Source organism: Salvelinus alpinus, chromosome 33, assembly GCF_045679555.1.
Source record: "Salvelinus alpinus chromosome 33, SLU_Salpinus.1, whole genome shotgun sequence".
Classification (NCBI taxonomy): domain Eukaryota; kingdom Metazoa; phylum Chordata; class Actinopteri; order Salmoniformes; family Salmonidae; genus Salvelinus; species Salvelinus alpinus.
Genome location: NC_092118.1, coordinates 23,887,526 through 23,906,262, shown reverse-complemented (window position 1 = coordinate 23,906,262; position 18,737 = coordinate 23,887,526). Strand labels below are relative to the sequence as shown.

General features: G+C 43.7%; 1 protein-coding gene across 3 annotated transcripts in view; it reads left to right on the top strand.

Annotated features, from left to right (window-relative positions):
* The window catches only part of LOC139563037 (cGMP-inhibited 3',5'-cyclic phosphodiesterase 3B-like), an 82,122-nt gene that overhangs the window by 49,327 nt on the left and 14,058 nt on the right, over positions 1-18,737 (top strand). For all 3 annotated transcript variants that reach the window (XM_071381292.1, XM_071381291.1, XM_071381293.1), the window contains 5 exons: positions 13,838-13,888; positions 16,355-16,603; positions 16,920-17,068; positions 18,208-18,311; positions 18,435-18,648. In XM_071381292.1, the coding sequence (XP_071237393.1) occupies positions 13,838-13,888; positions 16,355-16,603; positions 16,920-17,068; positions 18,208-18,311; positions 18,435-18,648 (767 nt within the window). The remainder of the gene's footprint in view (positions 1-13,837; positions 13,889-16,354; positions 16,604-16,919; positions 17,069-18,207; positions 18,312-18,434; positions 18,649-18,737) is intronic.

The window sequence follows — 18,737 nt, the reverse complement described above, 5'->3', positions numbered from 1 at the left end:
CTGGGGCACCATGGGAACATGTGGTTTTATTGAGTTTCTATTTCCCAAATTGTCATATTGTCCTAAAGTCCATTTATTGCATGTTACTGTTCTGAGGTAGGTTCTCCATAGGCCCATCATACTTTCCATTCCTCCACAATGAGAGGACAAAGAGATTTTGTCTGCTGCCTTAAGATTTACAATGACCGTGAGGTGTCATAAAACCCCCCACCTCAAACTCTCGATCTCTCCCACTCTGGTGGGTGTGAGAGATGTCTCTTGTAGGAATGTGGTCCACGGTAACCTGACCCGAACAGGCCAGTCATGACACTCTTAATATAAGAAAGTGGAGCCAACTGAAGAGTGTAACAGAATATTTATTTTTGCGCCCATCTGTCACATGCACTGATCGTAGCTTTTTCAAAAGCTTTAAAAAACTGTCAGCAATGAGGTTCAAAGTAATCCAACCTACAGAATAAACCAACAGACCACTGCACATTTGTGGCCTGCTGGAGGTCATTTTGCAGGGCTCTGGCAGTGCTCCTCCTTGCACAAAGGCGGAGGTAGCGGTCCTGCTGCTGGGTTGTTGCCCTCCTACGGCCTCCTCCACGTCTCCTGATGTACTGGCCTGTCTCCTGGTAGCGCCTACATGCTCTGGACACTACGCTGACAGACACAGCAAACCTTCTTGCCACAGCTCGCATTGATGTGCCATCCTGGATGAGCTGCACTACCTGAGCCACTTGTGTGGGTTGTAGACTCCGTCTCATGCTACCACTAGAGTGAAAGCACCGCCAGCATTCAAAAGTGACCAAAACATCAGCCAGGAAGCATAGGAACTGAGAAGTGGTCTGTGGTCACCACCTGCAGAACCACTCCTTTATTGGGGGTGTCTTGCTAATTGCCTATAATTTCCACCTTTTGTCTATTCCATTTGCACAACAGCATGTGAAATTTTTTGTCAATCAGTGTTGCTTCCTAAGTGGACAGTTTGATTTCACAGAAGTGTGATTGACTTGGAGTTACATTGTGTTGTTTAAGTGTTCCCTTTATTTTTTTGAGCAGTGTATTTTATGTGAATCACATTTTTATTTGGCGTCCCCCCGACGGCATTGCGCGTACGTACCCCAGTTTGAGAATACCTGGTCGATGGTGATTGCATGGCTGTGTGCTCGATTTTATACACCTGTCAGCAGCAGGTGTGGCTGAAATAGTTGAATCGACATACTTTTCTACAGTTGAAGTCAGAAGTTTACATACACCTTAGCCAAATACATTTAAACTCAGTTTTTCACAATTCCTGACATTTAATCCTAGTAAAAATTCCCTGTCTTAGGTCAGTTAGGATCACCACTTTATTTTAAGAATGTGAAATGTCAGAATAATAGTAGAGAATTCTTTATTTCAGCTTTTATTTCTTTCATCACATTCCCAGTGGGTCAGACGTTTACATTCGCTCAATTAGTATTTGGTAGCATTGCCTTTAAATTGTTTAACTTGGGTCAAACGTTTCGGTTATCCTTCCACAAGCTTCCCACAATAAGTTGGGTGAATTTTGGCCCATTCCTCCTGACCGAGCTGGTGTAACTGAGTCAGGTTTGTAGGCCTCCATGCTCGCACAAGCTTTTTCAGTTCTGCCCACAAATTTTCTATAGGATTGAGGTCAGGGCTTTGTGATGGCCACTCCAATACCTTGACTTTGTTGCAGAGGTGGGACCAAGTCATTGTTTTACAAGTCACAAGTAAGTCTCAAGTCTTAGCACTCAAGTCCCAAGTCAAGTCCCAAGTCAAGGCAGGCAAGTCCGAGTTGTAGCTCAATCTTTGGTGCAATGATCACGTTCCCGCACTAACTGACTGTGTGGAGGCTCATTGACTTAATGTTACGTTAGCCTATATGCTATATTAGCCACGACTTACCGTTCTTTGTGCAGCTTCAAATGTCGAACCAAGTTGGAAGTTGTTGCGCCTCCGTCTAATTTTCTTCCCGCATGTTTTGCAAGTTGCAATACGTTTTTGTTGACTACAGCGTAATCTTTTTTCACCCACCGACATTCCTCTGCATTGCAACGCGCAACTTTTTCTCAGCTGCCACAATTTGATTGGCTGCTGTCCGATTCAAACTGTAATCCGTTAAATGAAGAGTTGATGCGTTACACACTTTTTTAATAGCATAATTTTTAATATTTGGGCTTGGGGAGAGTATCAAGTTAAAGGGCTCAAGTCCAAGTTAAGTCACGAGTCATTGGTGTTAACTTCTTTGGGCTGCAATCCCGGTAACGGGATCGATATGACAACAGCCAGTGAAAAAAGTCAAACAGAAATCTCATAATTAAAATTCCTCAGACATACATGTGTCTTATACCATTTTAAAGGTACTCTTGTTGTTAATCCCACCAAAGTGTCCGATTTTCAAATATGCTTTTCAGCGAAAGCACCACAAACGATTGTTAGGTCTCACCAAACCACAATAAGCACAGCCATTTTTCCTCCCAAAGATAGGAGTCACAAAAAGCATAAATAGAGATAAAATGAATCACTAACCTTTGATCTTCATCAGATGACACTCATAGGACTTCATGTTACACAATACATGTATGTTTTGTTTGATAAAGTTCATATTTATATAAAAAAATCTGAGTTTACATTGGCGCGTTACATTCACTAGTTCCAAAAACATCCAGTGATTTTGCATAGCCACATCGTTTCAACAGAAATACTCATCATAAATGTAGATGATAATACAAGTTATACACATGGAATTATAGATATACCTCTCCTTAATGCAACCGCTGTGTCAGATTTCAATTTTTTTTTACGGAAAATACGGAAAAAGCAAACCATGCAATAATCTGAGACGGTGCTCAGAACAATAGTCAAATTAGCCGCCATGTTGGAGTGAACAGAAACCAGAAATTACATGATCAATGTTTCCTTACCTTTGATCTTCATCAGAATGCACTCCCAGGAATCCCAGGTCCACAATAAATGCTTGATTTGTTCGATAATGTCTGTTATTTATGTCCAATTAGCTACTTTTGTTAGCGCGTTTGGTAAACAATTCCAAAGTCACGAAGCGCGTTCCCTAAAAGCTGACGAAATGTCCAAAAGTTCAGTAACAGTCAGTAGAAACATGTCAAACGATGTATTGAATCAATCTTTAGAATGTTGTTAACATAAATCTTGAATAACGTTCCAACCGGAGAATTACATTGACTTCAGATGAGCGATGGAACAGAGCTCCCTCTTATGTGAACGCGCATGGTGAAAGCATGGTCAGGTCATGGCAGACTTGACTAATTCCTCTCTCATTCGGCCCCCCTTCGTAGTAGAGGCATCAGACAAAGTTCTACAGACTGTTGACATCTAGTGGAAGCCGTAGGAAGTGAAAACTCATTCATATCTCGCCGTGATTTCAATGGGATCTTGGTTGAAAATCGACCAGCCTAATCTTTTCCACTTCCTGTTTGGATTTTTCTCAGGTTTTTGCCTGCCATATGAGTTCTGTTATACTCACAGACATAATTCAAATAGTTTTAGAAACTTCAGAGTGTTTTCTATCCAATACTAATAATAATATGCATATATTAACAACTATGACTGAGGAGCAGGCCGTTTACTCTGGGCACCTCTGTGCACCTTTCATCCAAGCTACTCAATACTGCCCCTGCAGCCACAAGAAGTTAAAGTCAAAGTCCAGTTGCAAGTCATCATATTTGTTACTCGAGTCCAAGTCATGTGACTCGAGTCCACACCTCTGCTTTGTTGTCCTTAACTTCTTTGTGATAGGTGGGACGGTAGCATCCCACCTGGCCAACATCTGGTGAAATGGCAGAGCGCCAAATTCAAATTAAATTACTATAAATATTAAACTTAAATGAAATCACAAGTGCAATACATCAAAATTAAGCTTAACTTGTTGTTAATCCAGCCAATGTGTCAGATTTCAAAAAGGCTTTACGGCGAACGCAAACCATGCGATTATCTGAGGACAGCGCCCAGCACACATGCATAACAAATCAATTTCAACCAGGGAGTTGCGACACGAAAGTCAGAAATAGTGATATAATATATGCCTTACCTTTTGAAGATCTTCTTCTGTTGGCACTCCAAAAGGTCCCAGTTACATTACAAATGGTCCTTTTGTTCGATAATGTTCTTCTTTATATCCATAAAAACTCAGTTTAGCTGCCGTGCTTCAGTCCATAATCCACTCGTTTTCCCTCCTTCAAAATGCATACAAAATTAATCCCAAACGTTACCAATAAATTTATCCAAACAAGTCAATCAACGTTTATAATCAAACATTAGGTACCCTAATACGCAAATAAACAATCAAATTTAAGACGGAGAATCGTTATTGTCTTTACCGGAGACAAACAAAAAGAATGCGATGTCTCGGCCATGCGCTTGGAAACACTACAGCCAAAATGGGAGCCACTTCTCCCTCATTTTTCAAAAAAACTGCCTGAAACTCTTTCTAAAGACTGTTGACATCTAGTGGAAGCCCTAGGAACTGCAACCGGGGACGATTTCGCCCTATTATAAAAGTGCCAGCCGTTGAAATTAGTGGTATGCTGAATTTCTTTTAATTTTTATGATGGTTTGTCCTTGGGATTTTGCCTGCCATTTCAGTTCTGTTATACTCACAGACATTATTTTAACAGTTTTAGAAACTTTAGAGTGTTTTCTATCCAAATCTACCAATTATATGCATATCCTAGCTTCTGGCCTGAGTAGCAGGCAGTTTACTTTGGGCATGCTTTTCATCCGGACGTCAAAATAACGCCCCCTATCACAAAGAAGTTAAGCCATTTTGCCACAACTTTGGAAGTATGCTTGGGGTCATTGTCCATTTGGAAGACCCATTTGCGACCAAGGTTTAACTTCCTGACTGATGTCTTGAGATGTTGCTTCAATACATCCACATAATTTTCCTTTCTCATGATGCCATCTATTTTGTGAAGTACACCAGTCCCTCCTGCAGCAAAGCACCCCCACAACATGATGCTGCCACCCCGTGCTTCACGGTTGGGATGGTGTTCTTCGGCTTGCAAGCCTCCCCCTTTTTCCTCCAAACATAACGATGGTCATTATGGCCAAACAGTTCTGTTTTTGTTTCATCAGACCAGAGGACATTTCTCCAAAAAGTACAATCGTTGTCCCTATGTGCAGTTGCAAACCGTAGTCTGGCTTTTTTATGGCGGGTTTGGAGCAGTGGCTTCTTCCTTGCTGAGCGGCCTTTCAGGTTATGTCGATATAGGACTCGTTTTACTGTGGATATAGATACTTTTGTACCCGTTTCCTCCAGCATCTTCACAAGGTCCTTTGCTCTTGTTCTGGGATTGATTTGTACTTTTCGCACCAAAGTACGTTCATCTCTAGGAGACAGAATGCTTCTCCTTCCTGAGCGGTATGATGGCTGCGTGGTCCCATGGTGTCTATACTTGCGAACTATTGTTTGTACAGATGAATGTGGTACCTTCAGGTGTTTGGAAATTGCCCCCAAGGATATACCAAACTTGTGGAAGTCAACAACAAAAAATTCTGACGTCTTGGCTGATTTCTTTTGATTTTCCCATGATGTCGAGCAAAGAGGCACTGAGTTTGAAGGTAGGCCTTGAAATACATCAGCAGGTACACCTCCAATTGACTCAAATGATGTCAATTAGCCTATCAGAAGCTTCTAAAGTCATGACATAATTTTTTGGAATGTTCCAAGCTGTTTAAAGGCACAGTCAACTTAGTGTATGTAAACTTCTGAACCACTGGAACTGTGATACAGTGAACTATAAGTGAAATAATCTGTCTGTAAACAATTGTTGGAAAAATGACTTGTGTCATGCACAAAGTAGATGTCAGAACCGACTTGCCAAAACTATAGTTTGTTAACAAGAAATTTGTGGAGTGGTTGAAAAATGAGTTTTAATGACTCCAACCTAAGTGTATGTAAACTTCCGACTTCAGCTGTATTTATAGTGTATGCGACCCACCACCTGGATCCGGTTCTATGTAGAAAAATGTAAAATTGTTTTTTTTACATTGGATAGCATAGCGACTCGGAGGTAAAACGTGGTATATCATCCACTGCAGTTGAGGAATAATGGGAAAGTAATTCTGCTTTGAAAGTTGCTAAACTTGTAACAACACTTTTGAGGAAATGGCCATTGAATGTTTTGGTACACCTACTGGAGAGTTCTTCTTTGTTGACACCTGTTCACACCCTCTTAAGCCTTAGCCCCACCCATCTCTTTAAAGATTCACATGTGAGGCCATGTGCTAAGCAGAGTGAGTAGTTTAGGAAACAACCAAAGATTTCAAGACTAAGTAGTAGCCTACAATAAGGAAAAACTCCAGGTAAAAATACTCTATATCCTAATCTGATTTTGGTGCAGGTCATGTTGTTCTTCACATTACCGTCTCTGGTAAAAACACACTATATCAAACAAAATCTATGTGTATTTGTCACATGCACAGGATACAGAAGGTGTAAACAATACAGTGAAATGGTTACTTTCATAGTAGCAATATCAAAAACAGAAAGTGTCCAGATAAATATATTTTATAAATTATGTTTGGGAATACTTTGGAACATATTTCCAAAATTCAAATAAATTAGAACAGATGTTTTTTTTGCTCAGAAAACTTGGGGGCCAAATAAAACCACGCTGGCCGCCAGTTGGGGAACTATGGTGTGGCAAGCCGTCTGTCTGCAGACTGCAGTAGAGTTGTTAGATGTCCGATTTGGTTGTGGGGATGTGGCCGACTGTGGTGGTGTTATTGACAGTTAAGGCCAGGCAGCCATCAGTCATCAAAGGATATGGCTGGTGTTGCAGCAGGACCAGGGTGTGTTATAAGGTGTTGTTTTTGTGTGCTTCCCTGCCTGGTTCCCTGGCTGGCTGGCCCTGGTTGGCGGGTGAGGCGGGGCGGTTTGAGGGCTGTAGCATGTCAGTGTGGAGTTATTCGTCTCCCTGTCATAACCCAGGGCTAGGGGCAGGCAGGTGAGAAACGCACATACTGACACTTTCCCCTCTCCCAGCCACTCACAACACACAGCTCCCTCCTCACAAATACCTCAACCACCTCACCTCACACCTCACACCAAGAACCAAAACACCTAACAAATTCGGTCTTCTCAATCAATGAACTATTTGAGATTTTGAAAACTTTTTTATTACACTGAACAAAAATATAAACACAACATGCAAAGTGTTGGTCCCATGTTTCATGAGCTGAAGTTAAAGATCCCAGAAATGTTTCATACACAAAATGTGTTTACATCCGTGTTAGTGAACATATCTCCTTTGCCAAGATAATCCCTCCACATGACAAGTGTGGCATATCAAGAAGCTGATGAAACAGCATGATCATTACACAGGTACACTTTGTGCTGGGGACAATAATAGGTCACTCTAAAATGTGAAGTTTTGTCACACAAAACAATGCCACAGATGTCTCAAGTATTGAGGGAGCATTCAATTGGCATGCTGACTGCAGGAATGTCCACCAGAGCCATTGCAAGAGAATTTAATGTTAATTTCTATACCATAAGCTGCCTCCAACGTCGTTTTAGAGCATTTGGCAGTACGTCCAACCAGCCTCACAACAGCAGACCCACGTGTCAGCACACCAGCCCAGGACCTTCACATCCGGCTTATTCACCTGCGGGGTTGTCTGAGACCAGCCACTCGGATTGGGTTTGCACAACCGAAGAATTTCTGCACAAACCGTCTCAGGGAAGCTCATCTGCATGCTCGTCATCCTCACTAGGGGTCTGGACCTGACTGCAATTTGGTGTCGTAACCGACTTCAGTGTGCAAATGCTGACCTTCGATGGCCACTGGCACGCTGGAGAAGTGTGCTCTTCACGGATGAATCCCAGTTTCAACTGTACCGGGAAGATGGTGTCATGTAGCCGATCAGTTTGCTGATGCCAACGTTGTGAACAGAGTGCCTCATGGTGGCGGTGGGGTTATGGTATGGTCAGGCATAGAACACAATTACATTTTATCGATGGCAATTTAAAAGCACAGAGATACCATGAAGAGATCCTGAGGCCCATTGTCGTGCCATTCATCCGCCGCCATCACCTCATGTTTCAGCATGATCATGCACGGCCCCATGTCGCAAGGATCTGTACACAATTCCTGGAAACGGAAAATGTCCCAGTTCTTCCATGGCCTGCATACTCACCAAACATGTCACCCATTGAGCATGTTTGGGATGCTCTGGATCGACGTGTACGACATTGTGCTCCAGTTCCCGTCAATATACAGCAACTTTGCACAGCCATTGAAGAGGAGTGGTACAACATTCCACAGACCACAATCAACTCTATGTGAAATAGATGTGTCACGCTGCAGGAGGCAAATGGTGGTCACAACAGATACTGACTGGTTTTCTGATCCACACCCCCTACCTTTTTGTTTAGGTGTATGTGACCAAGTCATGAAATCCATAGATTAGGGCCTAAGGAATTTATTTAAATTGACTGGTTTCTTTATATTAACTGTAACTCATTAATATCTTTGAAATTCTTGCATGTTTATATTTTTGTTCAGTTTATCTTCATCACATTTCACCTGAGCTGTAAACATATGATCAACCTGGTATATTAGGAATTAGGCCCTATATTGTGACTGTATTAGGCCCTATATTGTGACTATATTAGGCCCTATATTGTGACTATTTTAGGCCCTCTATTGTGACTATATCAGACCCTATATTGTGACTATACTAGGCCCTATATTGTGACTATATTTGGCCCTATATTGTGACTATTTGGCCCTATATTGTGACTATATTTGGCCCTATATTGTGACTATATTTGGCCCTATATTGTGACTATATTTGGCCCTGTATTGTGACTATACTAGGCCCTATATTGTGACTATACTAGGCCCTATATTGTGACTATATTAGGCCCTATATTTTGACTATACTGTGACTATATTAGGCCATATATTGTGACTATATTGTAACTATATTGTGACTATTGTGACTTTATCAGGCCTCCATCAGGCCTCAATTGTGACCCTCTAATACAGATAAGAATGTTCCAGTATGTTTACCTCCATTTGAATTTACAAGTAGAGCAAGTAGAGTTGTGTTAAAATAGGAGAGGATGTAGCACAGCTTGATTTACAATCCTCCGTATTTGCATTGGTACTGTTGTACACAGTATTGTACCATGTTACATAAACATGTGTGTTTGTATGTGTAGCCTACTTGGATGTGTTCATCCTCATGACAATCCTCCTCTTTCTTGTTAAGAATAACACATGATGCTCTCTTTTGACCTAAAAACTGGTGAATCTGTAATTAGGCAGGTGTGTGTGTGTGTGTGCGTGCGTGCATAATGTTGTTGTTACACACACAGTGGCTAGCTAACAGATCTGTGTATTGTGGCCATTGAACTCTGCTGTTGACCCACATTCCCCTGTCTCTGAAACTGTGTTTCATTCACTGTCAAATCATGTGTGAACAGAGCTTGGCATTTTTCGTATGAGACTACATGTTGAGGTGAAGAGGAACATGGAGTGTACAGAGAGATATGAACAGGCCGTGCGTGCGTGCGTGCGTGCGTGCGTGCGTGCGTGCTCACAGAGGTGTGAACAGAGCGTCACAGGGACACACGTGTCTGAGGAACACACTCCCTAGCTCCAGTCTGACAGCCAGGCCAGCAGCACGTCTCGACTGCGTCATCCACTACACTCCATGGCAGCCTCTCTCTCTCCCTCTGTCACTCCCTCTCTCTCATCTCTCCACTCTCTCCCTCCGACCCATCTCTCTCTCTCCTCCGCCCCACTCTCTCTGTAAACAAGCAGACGTCGGACAGATCTTTCCTCCGGCCCTCTCCCGCCATCCCGTCGCCATGGCGTTTGGAGCATTGTTTGCTGGCCTCTGTTGAGTTGCCATAGCAGTGCTTATTTGCTGTACTAAATGTTTGGCCTTGTTGTACAGATTCTGATGACAAACACGGAGCATCCCGGTCTGATCAATGGAACTGCCTCTGATTGGAGAGGAAGGAACAAGGCCTCTCATAGAAGCACAGATACATTTGTCATCCAATCTAACCTATTTAATGGCCTCGTATTCTTTGTGTCTGTTGTCTTTTGATGCAGATAAAATATGTTTTGGGATGACATTCCCTTGACATAAATGCTTTGGTTTCTGTGTTCATTCAGAGGATCTCTGGTCGCAATTCTTGGTCTCTGATACTCAATTATTATTTAGAAAAACACTGGTATCACTCACACTCCCAGGGTGCATCACTCCTCACTACACCTGCTCTCACACTCTGTAGCAGTCTACTACTGAACACACAACCTAGACTAAGGGTCCTGTGCAATCACAAAGATATCCTTATTTACTACGTTAGTTAAAGCTAAATAACAAATGTCTTTGAGGATTACATGTTGGATTAATGTGATTCATGTCAGCGTTTACAATTATGTGAAACAAAGAGCACTGGAGAATAAATGCTTTCTTACATTGCAGAAAGGAGGTTGTTTTCATGTCCCTGCACTACGTTCCAGTGCATTGGGAACCAGTGAACTAACACTTCAGCATCAAAGATGCACCAATGATTTACAGTGTAATTATAAGATATGCTGTTCTCTCAGACAGTTGAGCTTAGTGCATACTGGTCTACTTCAATCTATCATAATGACTAGGCCTATACTGCCTAGGATTGGGCTTTGTGTCTATTTAGATGTGAATTGCCATGTGTTTTTGTGTTTAAGTCTGAGAGGTGGTCTGTGACTAAGGCCATGAAGTGTGTCCATCCATCCACATGCCTCTAGCACACACCCTTGTGGCCAGTAGAAATACTACATGCTCTCTGAGTCTTGAGGGAATGAGTGTTTGCTCTATGGGTTTAACATGGCGACTAACCTGTGTTCCTTCCTCCCTGAGAGGACATGTATAGACCTAATGATCACCCAGTATGATGGCAAACTGCTCCCAAGACACTTACTTCAGTACAGAAGGTTCTGCTCTGTCTATAGATCATCCACAGATACTGTTGGGTGTTTGTTGCTATTATTTTATTTTTCCCAGAAGTGGTAGTTTGACAATTTAAACTAATTTATATGCAATATCCTACTTAAAATGTTTTATTGGAGTGAAAATACTGTCCAAAATGAGGCCAAACTAGTGAATTAAATAATATCAACAAATGGCAAAAATGGTATCGTTCTAGAGATTGTACTGTAGATCTATCTAAACCAATTCACAGCAATTCAACACCTACTGTAGATCTAGTTGTTGCAGTGTGTCCTACGTAAACCTACGACCCAGTATGTGACAACGGAAGTTTAACACTCGTGGCATAGTAGCAGTTTGTCTGTGTGAGACTGTGAGCTCCTGTTTGGTGACTTTTCTCTGACAGATCATATGGAAATGCTGGTCATTGACGTAATAGGGGCTAGATAAGATCTGAGAGTACCATTGTTGACGTTTCATTGTGGTCGGCTGGTTGTGGTGGTTTGCTTTTTGTATTTTTCCTTTCTACAAAAGGCATACGTTAGACACAATAGCTCTCTCTGTGTGTGTAGGCCTAAATAACACTACATCAGTTGAATGTCCACATTTTGGTAATTCGTCTATATAAGCTGTTTGACCTGATTCTATCATACCCTCGTGTGTTTACTTAAGGTTAACTACTAGAGGTGAATAAATTAACAGCACTATCTCATTGACCTATTTAATATGCTACAACAGTTACACTATGTCTGTTGTAAAATAGACTGTTTCTCATTGACCTATTTAATATGCTACAACAGTTACACTATGTCTAATGTTGTAAAATAGACTGTTTCTCATTGACCTATTTAATATGCTACAACAGTTACACTATGTCTAATGTTGTAAAATAGACTGTTTCTCATTGACCTCTTTAATATGCTACAACAGTTACACTATGTCTAATGTTGTAAAATAGACTGTTTCTCATTGACCTATTTAATATGCTACAACAGTTACACTATGTCTGTTGTAAAATAGACTGTTTCTCATTGACCTATTTAATATGCTACAACAGTTACACTATGTCTGTTGTAAAATAGACTGTTTCTCATTGTGGACCTATTTAATATGCTACAACAGTTACACTATGTCTAATGTTGTAAAATAGACTGTTTCTCATTGACCTCTTTAATATGCTACAACAGTTACACTATGTCTAATGTTGTAAAATAGACTGTTTCTCATTGACCTATTTAATATGCTACAACAGTTACACTATGTCTGTTGTAAAATAGACTGTTTCTCATTGTGGACCTATTGTATTAGAACTGATGCATGTGTTGAAGTACTTCACCTCTTATGATAAAACAACAATAGTTGGTTGTGATTAATGAATACCTCCATGTGCATATATATATATATATATATATATATATAAACTCAACAAAAAAAGAAACGTCCTCTCACTGTCAACTGCATTTATGTTCAGCAAACTTAACATGTGTAAGTATTTGTATGAACATAACAACTGAGACATAAACTGAACAAGTTCCACAGACATGTGACTAACATAAATGGAGTAATGTGTCCCTGAACAAAGGGGGGGTCAAAAGTAACAGTCAGTATCTGGTCTGGCCACCAGCTGCATTAAGTACTGCAGTGCATCTCCTCCTCATGGACTGCACCAGATTTGCCAGTTCTTGCTGTGAGATGTTACCCCACTCTTCCACCAAGGCACCTGCAAGTTCCCAGACATTTCTGGGGGAAATGGGCCTAGCCCTCACCCTCCGATCGAACAGGTCCCAGACATGCTCAATGGAGATCCGGGCTTTTCGCTGGCCATGGCAGAACACTGACATTCCTATCTTGCAGGAAATCACGCACAGAACGAGCAGTATGGCTGGTGGCATTGTCATGCTGGAGGGTCATGTCAGGATGAGCCTGCAGGAAGGGTACCACGAGGGAGGAGGATGTCTTCCCTGTAATGCACAGCGTTGAGATTGCTTGCAATGACAACAAGCTCAGTCCGATGATGCTGTGACACACCGCCCCAGACCCTGACGGACCCTCCACCTCCAAATCGATACCGCTCGAGAGTACAGGCCTCGGTGTAACGCTCATTCCTTCGACGACAAACGCGAATCCGACCATCACCCCTGGTGAGACAAAACCGCGACTCGTCAGTGAAGAGCACTTTTTGCCAGTCCTGTCCGGTCTAGCGACAGTGGGTTTGTGCCCATTGGCGACGCTGTTGCCAGGTGAGGACCTGCCTTACAACAGGCCTGCAAGCCCTCGGTACAGCCTCTCTCAGCCTATTGCGGACAGTCTAAGCACTGATGGAGGGATTGTGCGTTCCTGGTGTAACTCGGGCAGTTGTTGTTGCCATCCTGTACCTGTCCCGCAGGTGTGATGTTCGGATGTACCGATCCTGTGCAGGGGTTGTTACACGTGGTCTGCCACTGCGAGGATGATCAGCTGTCCGTCCCGTCTCCCTGTAGCGCTGTCTTAGGCGTCTCACAGTACGGACATTGCAATTTATTGCCGTGGCTACATCTGCAGTCCTCGCGCAGATGAGCAGGGACCCTGGGCACCTTTCTTTTGGTGTTTTTCAGAGTCAGTAGAAAGGCCTCTTTAGTGTCCCAAGTTTTCATAACTGACCTTAATTGCCTACCGTCTGTAAACTGTTAGTGTCTTAACGACCGTTCCACAGGTGCATGTTCATAAATTGTTTATGGTTCATTGAACAAGCATGGGAAACAGTGTTTAAACTATTTACAAAGAAGATCTGTGAAGTTATTTAGATTTTTTTGAATTATCTTTGCTGAGTTATATATCTGTAACGCACACGTCCTAGCAAGGCCTCCTGACTGATGTGTGTGTTTCTCTCTTTCAGATGATCCTATGGGACTGGGACCTGAAGCAGTGGTACAAGCCCCAGTATCAGGTTAGTGTGTTTTCACTCTCTCACACACAGACAGACAAACATACAGAGTATACTCCTTTGGCTACAGTATATCACTGTTAGAGCACATGTGCAGTCTATCATTCACATTATGGTTGGGGATCATTTCCTATTTTACTTTCAATCCATCCATGGAATGAATTGTAATAACATGAATACAACTATAGATCATCAACCCTCATAGGGTAACCCTCATAGGGTAACAAGAATCCTCACAAGTGAATTAGGTTTCCCAGAGAGGGCATTGAATTGACAAAATGTAAGTAAAAGAGGAAACTGACTGAAAATAGTATTAGTGTAGTAACTGTAATTTAGTCATATTTCAAAGAATTGAGGCTGGAATTAATAAGTAGAGAGGTGAATTATTTTAACTAACTCCGACCTTTTAGGAAATCAGATTTATCTCGATACATTTTGGAGAGCCTCCACATAATCTTTCTAATCTAGTATACTGGCCTTGTGTTTCAATTTATTGTCAAATCGCTGACACACGTTTTATGCTAGGTCTACTTCATGCATCGTAAAATGGAAGCATCTGTGTTTTTGTAAGCTTGTCTGTGTGTAGATGTGTTTGAACTGTGCGTGTAGATCTGCCCGTGTGTGTGTGTATTTTGTGCCTTGTGTGTGTTGTCATCCTGTTGGGGTCCACAGTGTTTTGCAGACACGCTGTACAGGTAGAGCAACAGGAAGCTGTGCTCCTCTGACTGACGTCTGCCCCACTCATCACTCACCACTCATTGTTGCCACAGAGCCGGGCCTTCAAAAGCAGCCTAGTTCTCCAAACCCTCTAGTATTTTATATGGGGTCTATCAGCACAGCAACAGTCAGTAGGATAGACAGGGTGAAGAGGGGGAGGGGTGCAGGCAGGATCTCCGTCAGCGTCATGACATACACACAGCCTCCTAGCTGTCTTCACTGGGCCAGGGAAGTGCTAGCGCTGCACTTTTACTCCACACACAGGCACACACACCAGCACCATGCCCTGCCAGCACCATGCCCTGCCAGCACCATGCCCTGCCAGCACCATGCCCTGCCAGCACCATGCCCTGCCAGCACCACGCCCTGCCAGCACCACGTCCTGCCAGCACCACGCCCAGCCAGCACCACGCCCTGCCAGCACCACGCCCTGCCAGCACCACGCCCAGCCAGCACCACGCCCAGCCAGCACCACGCCCTGCCAGCACCACGCCCAGCCAGCACCACGCCCTGCCAGCACCACGCCCTGCCAGCACCACGCCCTGCCAGCACCACGCCCAGCCTGCACCACGCCCTGCCAGCACCACGCCCAGCCAGCACCACGCCCAGCCAGCACCACGCCCTGGCAGCACCACGCCCTGCCAGCACCACGCCCAGCCAGCACCACGCCCTGCCAGCACCACGCCCTGCCAGCACAACGCCCTGCCAGCACCACGCCCTGCCAGCACCACGCCCTGCCAGCACCACGCCCAGCCAGCACCATGCCCTGCCAGCACCACTCCCCTTTATTACTGACATCACTGGTCCAAACAGCCTTTCAATTACCCAGCATCAATGCCATGAGCTCAGCACCGAGCCTGTGTGCCCTTCACACTACCCTCCACTGCTGTAAGAGGAGGAGTGACAAACCCAGCCCCATCACAATGCCAGCAGTGTCCTGTTACAGCTTTCTGACAGTCTACCTGCGTATGTGTGATACCTGTAGATGTCCTGGGCCCAGATTCACCAAACACTTTTTACGCAAAAACTTAAGAAGCGTCTTAACAAGAAGAAAAGAAGTTCATATGTGCAGATCCTCAAAAATGTCTTAAGAATTCATGATTTTCTCATGAACTTCTCAGATGTCTTCTTATGAACTTCTTAACAATCTTCAGATGTTTGTCGTTAGACAGCTAGCTGGCTGGGTTGCCTATCTAGCAATGGCAATCATGTTAGCATATTTCTAATTGGGATTACTGGTCTAAAATATGAACTTGGGTTTAAAACAATTAACACTGAAACCTTCAGATTAAGTTTGTGAGTCAATTGAGCATGTTCAATAGCTACCATTAGCATATTCTTTCACTGCCATGTGTTTAAGACAGGGGTTAGCTATCTGGGAATTCCAAGAAGAAATTAAATAACTTTATTTTCAAGCATCTCATTTCTTCATAATTTTTGCTTAAGGAGAAACATAAGAAGTAACATAAGAACATTTCCAATAATCTTTTTGAGGAATAGCAACTTCGCTTAACTTTCTTCATAAGTCTATAGTTAAGGAAAAAATGGCAATTAAGAAGGAATTTCTTCTTCAGAAGCTTTTGTGTTTGGTCATTTAAATCCTTTCTGGGTTCATTAGAAACAGTGTAAAGGAATGAGGAAAGGACACCAGGCTCTCTTCTTTAGTACAGTATCTACTGTATGTTTGTGTTGTGCTCTGCTGAATGAGGCATCTCTCTGACATGTGTCCCCTTGTCTCCTCTATGTCCCCAGGGAGCGGTAAGCGGTAACGGAGTGGACCTGTCGGTCATCAACGAGGCCAGGAACATGGTGTCTGACCTGCTGATGGACTCGTCCCTATCGCCACACACCGTCTCGTCCCTGCGCAGCGTCAGCAGCCTCATGGGGACCTTCTCTGGCTCCTGTCGGCCCAGGGTTAACCCCTTCACCCCCTTCCCAGGTTTCTACCCCTGTACCGAGGTGGAGGACCCTGCAGAGAGGGGCGACAGGAAGCCCCTGAAGGTGGGCCCCCCAGCAGCCTTCTGAATGTGATACTAGCAGGTCATAACTAACACACAGACAGAAGCCTGCTGAGACTAGCAGGCCAACACATTATCCACTAACACATTATCCACTTATACATGGTATCTTATCCTCATAATGAATGTTCCTCTTCTATGTGTTCCCCAGTGTTACTTAGTTTAGTTGATTTTAGTTGTACACCTGCTCTACTCTATGTAACCTGGTGGTGCGCTGAATATAGATCTGCCTTTGACTGTGTTGTAGCATCATTGACCATAATGTAATAATGTCTCCCTCCTCCCCTCCACACACCTAGGGTCTTAGCAGCAGGAACAGCCTACCAACCCCCCAACTCCGCCGCGGCTCCACCTCCTCCCCTCTCCCCCCTCTGGAGTCGGCCTCCTCCCGCTGGGAACGCAACAACGGCAAGAGACCGGGACCCCACCCTGACCTCAATATGACCAGGTACGACCACACACACCTTGACCTCAACATTACTACACACACATAGTGACTTCAATATGACCAGGTACGTCCACACACACCTTGACCTCAACATTACCACACACACACCCTGATCGCAATATGACCAGGTACGTCCACACACAGGTGGGACTTCAGAGTTCAGACACCAGGTTAAAGGTTAAAGACATGCCCCGGGTAATTTGGCGACTAATACGTTTAAAAAAAAACATTATGCTTTCGGCTGGATGTGTCAATATATAGTTCATACATGCATAATCTATGAGCAGAATTACTGTCTTACCTCAATTAGCCATGAAATCCCTAGTTTGAAAGCGACTTTTTTCTGGAAGCTGTGCGGCGCCATTTTCTCTACATTTACCCCTAGGGCTAGCCCCCTAGCAATTAGTTTTGGCCAATGAGCTTCAGCCCCTCACCATTTGAGTGACAGCTAGCAAGACACACACACACACACACACACACACACACAGTGGAGAGAGAAAGAGAGCAATGACGTGGTGCTCATATCTGCACATTTGCAAGGTAGTATGGAGTTTTCGGGGACCACTTTTGCACACGGGAACTACTTTCAGAACTACTGGCTAAAAGGTATACAAAAGTACTGGAGCATATCTTTCAAGGTCAGGTCATTTTCAACATGGCACACTCCCCATCTTTACCCTGATATGAACAAGCAGGCCCTCCCTCAGCAACACATTCTTTGTTACCATGTGTCTTTGATTAAACTCCCTGAAGATGTGGTTCTCCTTTATATCCACAGGGGGGCAGTAGTGGTCAAGCTCTGTAAGCTGATATGCCTAACAGATAATGGCCATAACATTCCATCATTCTCTTTGTTCCAACATTGTTAAGATGACTCACTTGATCTTTTAGGGTTCTTTGACTTCTTCAAGGATACATTTTCAACATTGTTTTCATTGTCTTACTTTGAGCACCAAATGAATCATATAATTAGTGTTACTGTATGCTATGTAACATTTCTCTAAGTTCATCTTTATACATAAGAGCGGGTGTGAAAAAGTTCAACTTTATAATGGTGTAGATTGAATATGGAAGCATTTTAACTGATGTTGTCTCATTAGTTCTAGCAGTAAGTGCCATGGTGTGTGTGTGTGTTCCAGCACGGGGTCTCTGTCCAATGGGCCCAATGCTAACCTGTTGACCATCCCTAAGCAGAGGTCCTCCTCTGTGACCCTGACCTACCATGCCGGGCCCAGGAGAGCAGGTGAGACCATGAGGATTTACTGTACACACAGGTCTGATACACTGTGTGGAAGTGGAATGTGTTTTTAAGTTGTTTGACTAGCTCTCTCTCTCTCATTTCTCTCATATCTCTCTCGCTCTACAGGTGCGTCCCCCAGTCTGAGTCCTGTCAGCTCCCCGAGCCACAGTCCTCAAGGGGGAGGTCTCTCCTCCCAGGTCACGCGCCCCCCGGTGGAGTTTCCAGACACAGCTGACTTCCTCACCAAGCCCAGCGTCAACCTGCACAAGCCCCTGGGCTACATCCTCAGCTCCCCTGACTTCCAGGGGCCCTATCGCAGCCCTGCTGCCCTGTGCACCAGGTAGGGCAATCTACTACCCCCTTCCCCTACCCCCTCCATTATCTCCTGGTGTTGTAGAGCCAGTTCAGCTGTAGAGTAGAGTTGCATTT